The sequence below is a fragment of the Homarus americanus genome, unplaced genomic scaffold, assembly GCF_018991925.1.
Source record: "Homarus americanus isolate GMGI-L3 unplaced genomic scaffold, GMGI_Hamer_2.0 scaffold58682, whole genome shotgun sequence".
NCBI classification, from domain to species: domain Eukaryota; kingdom Metazoa; phylum Arthropoda; class Malacostraca; order Decapoda; family Nephropidae; genus Homarus; species Homarus americanus.
This window is the reverse complement of record NW_024712536.1, coordinates 905-9,256: the sequence shown is the minus strand read 5'-3', so window position 1 is coordinate 9,256 and position 8,352 is coordinate 905. Positions and strand designations below refer to the sequence as shown.

General features: G+C 43.5%; 1 protein-coding gene across 1 annotated transcript; it reads left to right on the top strand.

Annotated features, from left to right (window-relative positions):
* The first annotated feature begins 3,938 nt into the window (after window positions 1-3,938).
* On the top strand, window positions 3,939-4,466 carry LOC121863801. The gene has a single exon (XM_042362631.1). The coding sequence runs from the start codon at window positions 3,939-3,941 to the stop codon at window positions 4,464-4,466; it is 528 nt and encodes a 175-aa protein (XP_042218565.1).
* The last annotated feature ends 3,886 nt before the right edge of the window (window positions 4,467-8,352 follow it).

The following is an 8,352-nucleotide window of genomic DNA, read 5'->3' as shown; positions in this document are numbered from 1 at the left end:
ACACAAACACACTTAAAAATATTCAGACACGTTCATAGCGTCACACAAAATAAATACCAGCAAACAATGTTTTACTTTCATATAATGTACTTCATGTAACCACACAACTTGGCCGTCGGAGTTCTCTTTGGTCAATAATTTTCGTGTTCATCCTTGAATGTTTTCCTTCAACTCGTAGTTTCAGCCTTTTGTGTACAGAAGCAAGTAACTACACGTCTACGCACAACACTTCCTAATACGACAGAATCGACCGTGACGCCGTCCATGTTTGTCTTCGCCTGCTCTGTATTGAGTCTGCCCTTCCCCTTCGTACTCAGAAACTTTGTTTTTAATTTACTAGGTGCTTGTCATTAACCAGGACTAACAGTGTTCTCTGATTAATAACTTAGTGGGTATAATGGCCTGGTATACTGTACACTGAGGTGTGGTTTTTGCTCAACAGCGCTTCCCTCATATCAGTTATAATCCGGGAAAGACATGCAGCATACGTCGTTTTATTGGGTGAGTAATGTAAGACAAAGTATGCAGGAATATATCTATTTCCTGTACACTTGTACAGAATTAATAAGATGAATTTTCTATAGCACAATGAGTTCAAGTTTAGTGAACCAACATGTTTATAACAAGAACATTAATTTTGTTTTCTAAACATACATTCCTTCCTGATTTTCAGGCGCGCTAGTTTGTGTCCATACGTCTATGCCCCCGTATGAAAACAGGAGAAATTGCAGAGAATATTATCAATAATGTAGAGGTTATATAAAATAAATACTTTATATGATCAAAAATATAATCCAAATCCACAAATATTACCAAGAAGGAAAGTTCTTGTGTCTGGTGCTCAGGGCAGAATCGGGCGGTCATCACAGTTGACCATGCTCTCCCAATTACACAGGTGGAGTTCGTCGTTGTAGAGGGTGTACTTCACGCACCGGAATTGGAAAGCCAGACCGCCTGAGCACTCACAATAGCTTGCGCAGTCTTCAGGGTCCGAGAAGAACTCGGGCACTGGTAAGAGAGACAGAGAGATCACATAGTTGTTGGGCGTTTTGTTGGTTATGAGTCATGGATTTTAAAACAAGAAAGATATTGGACAGTAATTGAGAAACTTGGCTTTTAGTTGATCTTTGGCCATGACCCTTAACATACAGATATGACTGGCCAATGCATCTGCTACACAGATTTACAAGAGATAGACCTCAGAATCAAGAAAATCAAGTTATAAATATCAGAAATAACTGAAGACGAACGAATATGATGTCTTCCATAAGTCTTATTTATCAACATGGCATTCATTACCGTGTGTGTGTTTGTGTGTGTGTGAACAGGGGGAGACAAAGTTTTAAGTGTCAAAGACATTAATCTCTCACAAGGGTCTAACATGCTTCCACATTTTTATTTGGTTAATGGTATTTCACGCAGATTTGTAATGCACTGTTGAGAACTCTGTGCAAATCAGATTCTGTATTGAAAACGGTGTAAATCAAACATAATTATTTTTTTTCATCCAGGTCAAGTAAGTAACCAAATGAACAGTTTCAGGCTAACTGGGTCAGCTGAGCTATGAGTATGATAGTTGTGAACACCGATATAAATGCGACACAAATCACTGATCGTCGGCTTACAAGGATTTCCACCTTGGGGTATTCACTAAACATTCAACTGGACAATAAAACTCCCGATATCAGATAGGCTCTGCAAAATTCTCAAATGTCCAACCGGGTATACTGTTATATGATGCACATGCAAAATACACGGGTGGGTGTGATGCACACACACAATACACGGATTATTGATATATACTAGTATGATGCAAATAAAAAACACACATAGAGCCTTCACAACAGGTACCCACTAGAACCATCAACTGGAGGGCACTTGTCGGAAATCTCTTGAGAACATTGGGGTGCCGCGGTGGTGCTCTCCTGGCCCAGAGCGGGCACAGCCACCGCTATCACCACCACCAACAACAACCCACACTTCTGTAATCAAAACACCAGCGTCAGTATAATAGATTTACTAAAGATGACAAGGAATGAATGAAAAATGCAACGATGACTTAATGAAAGGGATATTGACTCGATGTAGAAGAGAAACGGGGCGTAATGAAGATAACGTAGCTTTACTGAAGACGTTGATTGTGGGTTTATTGAAAAAAGATAACCAAGTGTGGTAGCGATAATGAGGGTTTCTGCATCAAGGAGTTTCATCCAATTGAAAATTTATTGTGTATGTGTTAATAATGTAAATTTGTTTACATTAAAAGTAGAGTAAAAATTAAAATATGACTTGCATAAAAAATATAAAGAGAGTCCTATAACTGCACAATGAAGCAGATTTTTATACGTCGCCCAACGAGAACTAACACACAGCGATGTGATAGCTGTTACATTTATATTAATCTGACATGAAGTTTCTAGTGCCTGTATTCTATGACGCCTAGAGTTTATATTTTAGTGTTGGAATTTTGAACAATGGAACAGTATTTTATGGGATATTCTCCATGGATTAATAGGCACGACTCCAACAGCTTTAACGAGAGTAACTTTCTCCCGCTTCGTAGCTTTTCGACTGCTGGGTGAATCTAGTTGAATCTGTTTAATGGTAAGCAGAAGTCTCAAAATTGATCTTCTTATTTAAAGATAGTTTTCCTGCCGTTCGCCTCGAAGCCAAAACACCACTGTCCACCACAACCCGCCAGAAAAGAAAGGTCAGAGTGTCCCAGCACGGAGGTAAACAGTCTCTTTATTTAACTTTCATACGAGGAGAATAGTATGATGTCCTCAAAGCCAAATAGCTTACGAGTACTCACCATGCTAGATGAGCTTGTCAAGACAACAACGAGCTAGGGCTGAGCTAGGCCTACACTCCCATACACACGAGTACATAAAGACGGTTATGTAAGGTATTTTGGACAACAGGGAAAACCCAGCTGTTTGATGGCCCTGCACTGAACTGTGATAGTGGCTGATCGTACTGACAAATTTCGCCACATTGTCTCTCACGATGGCCGAAAATAGAATGATTCTTTACAAATCTAACCTAACCTAACCTAACTTAACCTCACCCAAACTAATCAACTCTAATCTCGTGCGGAAGACAAGGTGATGTAATTGTTCAACATCTTCCTCCGATGTTTTGGGCTTTCCTCCACCTGGTTATTTTAGAACACTGCCAGTCTCTTAGGGTCGGTGGTTCCTTGCCAACGTTGTATAGAATCGTCGTTGCACCAGGGTAGGTGACTTCAGTTCAGCCATCCATAAAAAACATTTCGACTTTTCTTGTGCGGGTCATCATAATTCAGTCACACACACACACACACACACACACACACACACACACACACACAACACAACACACTAAGCATAGAAAGTTAGATATATGGTACGATAACTGTGCAAGAATCAACATCCTGACATTTACACCAAAAAATATAGAAGGCTTCAAAGTTGCTTCATCTTAATGTGGACACCTTGTATGTCGATGAATGTTAAAATAATTCCAGATGATGCAATTGTCAATTTTTAGGTACAAGGTGAAGGAACACATTATTAACAGTTGTCTCTCCACTTCTACAATTAAAACTGTGAAATAGTTGTGATAATATAGATCTTACTACAGTTATGTTCAATATTCCAAGCTCAATATACAGTAAAGTATTAAAACTCCTCAAATTCAGAGTTTACCTCAATAGTTGATTGGTAAAAAAATATATATAATTGTACGAGATGGACAAGAACCATATCGTGGATAACAAGGGACAAGAAGCCCAGGTTTCTCTCGTCCGGGTCACTACTATTCCCCGCAAGACCTCCTCAACACCCACCTCCTCCTCCATCCCCCACACCTCCTCCAGCTCCCACACCTCCTCCAGCTCCACCACCTCCTCCAGTGGAGGACGGGATCTGCCTCAGCTTACCTGGGACCATCTTAGTCTCATGGGTAAGGTTGGGACCGGTAGGTACGGGGTGAGCCACCATGGTCAGCTCACCCTAGACAACGGGGACGTGACTGAAGTGGTAGTGAAGATCCTCCATTCCGGCAAGGACAACACCAAGGAGGCCCGCGTCCTACACGAGCTGGCCGGGACGGGGGGCGCGCCTATCTTGTACGGCGTCACAACCGATCCCCACGCCATCGTCATGCAGTACTGCCGGGGTGTGACTCTCTCAACAATCTTACACCACTTCAGGTACCAAGTCCACCATCGTCAGGAGGCCTACGACGCAACCTGCGTTGCCCTTGCCGAGTTTCACGGTGCTGGTTACAGCCACCTGGACCTCCACGCCGGCAACGTCATCATCGACACCTCCACGTCACCTTACACCTGTCATCTCATCGACGTCGGGATGAGTGAACGCATCCCGCCCGACGATGACTGGTACGAGCAGACCGATTGGGTCGCCCTTCAAGACATCCAGACCCGCCTCCACCTTCACTCACCAGACGATCTCGGTCTATTTTGATTATTCTGATCACCAGACAACCACACACCTGCTGTACTAACACCCAGACAACCACACACCTGCTGTACTAACACCCAGACAACCACACACCTGCGAAAACACACACACACACACACACACACACACACACACATACACATACACACACACACTATCTATCTATCTATCTATCTATTCAAACGTGTTATCAAATCTGACGAGGACTCGGCAAAACTACAGGAAGATCTAAACAAATTTTTCGAATGGTCTGAAAAATGGCAGATGAAATTCAACGTCGACAAATGTAAAGTACTCAGTATAGGAGATGTAAACAGGGAAACCAGATACCAGATGAACAACGATGCCATAGAGAAATCCGACTGCGAGAGAGATTTAGGAGTAATGATAAGTAGGAACCTTAAGCCAAGTAAACAATGTGTTTTTGCTCGTAACAAGGCTAATAAAGTACTTGGGTTCATACAAAGGAGGTAGTTAAAGACTAGCGAGGTCATCCTAAAACTGTATCTTGCTCTTGTGAGACCACACCTGGATTACGCAGTTCAGTTCTGTCACCGTATTACAGAATGGATATAAATCATTGGAAAGAATTCAGAGGAGAATGACAAGACTAATCCCGGGCATTAGGAACCTTGAGTATAGAGACAGGTTAAAGCATCTTAATTTGCACTCCTTGAGAGGACGTAGAGCGAGGGCGACCTGATAGAGGTGTATAAGTGGAAGGAGGCAGGGCTAAACAAGGGACATTACAAAGGTACTCAAACTATCCAACCAGGAGCGAACTCGTAACAATGGTTTTAAATTAGACAAATTTAGATTTAGGCGTGAAATAGGTAAACACTGGTTTGGAAACAGAGTAGTGGATGAATGGAACAAGTTACCAAATATCATCATTAACTCGAATACGCTGAATTGCTTTAAACATAGGTTGGATGCTCATATGAGCAATAGGGGTTGGGTGTAAACGGGACTGCCCAGTATGGGCCAATAGGCCCGCTGCAGTTTCCTCCATTCTTATGTTCTTATCTCTCTGGGGCCCACAACCGTTAATTTCATTCTCCCCTGCCCCACCTAACCTTAATTATACACTAAGACACACCTTGAGGAAAAGTGGTAGAGTAATTAGGAAAACATTTAACGCCAGGTATATACTCCTTTACGCCGCTGCCCCAGTTTTATGTTGTGGGTTTCAAGAATTCTACTGGATCACCTGAAGATTAGTCACCCCAGCCTATTTTACCAGACGATTAATCACCGTAACACAGCACTGAACCTACAAACACAGTACCGACCTCTATAACATAGCACTGAGCTCACTAACACAGCACTGAACCTACAAACACAGTACCGACCTCTATAACACAGCACTGAGCTCACTAACACAGCACTGAGCTCACTAACACAGTACTGACCTCTATAACACAGCACTGAGCTCACTAACACAGTACTAACCTCTATAACACAGCACTGAGCTCACTAATACAGTACCTACCTCTATAACACAGCACTGAGCTCACTAACACACACTGAGCTCACTAACACAGACCTCTATAACACAGCACTGAGCTCACTAACACAGCACTGAGCTCACTAACACAGTACCTACCTCTATAACACAGCACTGAGCTCACTAACACAGTACTGAGCTCACTAACACAGCACTGAGCTCACTAACACAGTACTGACCTCTATAACACACCACAGAGCTCACTAACACAGCACTGAGCTCACTAACACAGCACTGAGCTCACTAACACAGTACTGACCTAACACAGCACTGAGCTCACTAACACAGCACTGAGCTCACTAACACAGTACTACCTCAATAAGACAGCACTGACTAACACAGCACTGAGCTCACTAACACAGCTTTTGGAGCTCACACCTAACACAGTACCCCGGCCTCTATAGCACAATACTGAGCTCCCTAACACAGTACTGAGCTCACTAACACTGCTTACTAGGCTCACCTAACACAGGCTGTGATACACAACACAGCACTGAGCTCACTGTAACACAGCACTGACCTCCTATAACACAGCACCAGGCTCACTAACACAGCACTGAGCTCACTAACACAATACCCTCCCTCTATAACACAGCATAGAGCTCCACTAACACAGTACTGAGCTCACTAACTACAACACTGAGCTCACTAACACAGTACTGACTTCTGTAACTAGCACTGAGCTCACTAACACAGCACTGAGCTCACTAACACAGTACCTACCTCTATAACACAGCATTGAGCTCCCTAACACAGTACTGAGCTCACAAACACAGCACTGAGCTAACTAACACAGCACTGAGCTCACTAACACAGTACTGACTTCTATAACACAGTACTGAGCTCACTAATACAGCACTGAGCTCACTAACACAGCACTGAGCTCACGAACACAGTACTGACCTCTATAACACAGCACTGACCTCACTAACACAGCACTGAGCTCACCAACTCAGCACTGAGCTCACGAACAGAGTACCGACCTCTATAGCACAGCACTGAGCTCACTAACACAGCACTGAGCTCACTAACACAGCATTGAGCTCACAAACACAGTACCGACCTCTATAGCACAGCACTGAGTTCACTAACACAGCACTGAGCTCACCAACTCAGCACTGAACTCACCTACACAGCACTGAGCTAACTAACACAGTACTGACCTCTATAACACAGTACTGAGCTCACCACCACACTGAGCACTAACACAGCACTGAGCTCACTAACACAGCACTGAGTACAATTCTAGTCACACTGTCTCCTTATGTAACGGTAAAAAAATGTTCAGTGTACAGTGTGATATATCCAGCTTGCCCTTAACTGATTGCCAGTCCTATGTGACCCAGTTTCCTATGATAGTGAAGCTCTGTTGTCTGACTCACCACCGCCAGTGTTACCAAGTCATATGTTTATATTAAAATGACACTAAACACTACAACAATGTGAGTTAATAGAAAATTATAACAGTAAATATAGTTACATTTCACAGACCCATCCCTCCCCTTCTCCCTCGCCTCAGCCTCCCTCCCTCTCCATAGCCTACCTCCCTCCCCTCAGCCTACCTCCCTCCCCTCACCTTCCCTCCCCTTATATTAGCCTTTCTCCCCTCACCACCCCCCTTACTCCCCAAACATCACGTCAGGTAAGCTGGTACCCTGCTGCCATAAACAAACACACAACAACAGGTATGCACTTGTGACCGACAGCTCTGATTGCCTCATTACAATAGTTCCCGTGATGAAAGCCAAATTGTTTAATCTATATATATATAAAACAAAGAAGTATGTCTGTTTGTGGGTGGCTATGTTTGTTTGTGTGTCCGCACTAGAATCTCGGAAACTACTTTACTGATCTGTAGTGATGATGGATGGTGTTATATGTAGTGATGATGGGTGGTGCTATATGTATTATGTAGTGATGATGGATGATGTTATATGTTAGGTTTGTGGCCCAAAAGATAAAGGGTTGCATCTGTTCTGGGGCCTATTAAATACAGGGTTCCATTAGGTCTGGGGCTTATTGAATACATGGTTCCATTAAAAGAGGGACCAATTAGATACATTGTTCCATTAGGTACCGACCTGACTTAGCTTGGAGAAGGACGTGCCTCTGTGTGCTCGTGTTGGTGACCATAGAAAATGGCCACCATGGGCCGTTGTGTTGTGGGGGAAGAGGGACGGTGTGTGGGGAGAGACGACTCCAGCCACTCTGTTAAGTCAGCTGGAGCAGTTGCGGAGAGAGGTGGACATTTTAAAGGAGGAGAACGAAGCCCACAAGACTGAACTCCTTCAGGTGTGTGTTCTGCCTAGCATGACACCTACAGAGGAGGGTCAGTAGGAGCAAGGGTGGAGAGTGGTTGTCTCCAAGGGGACTAAGGTCAGA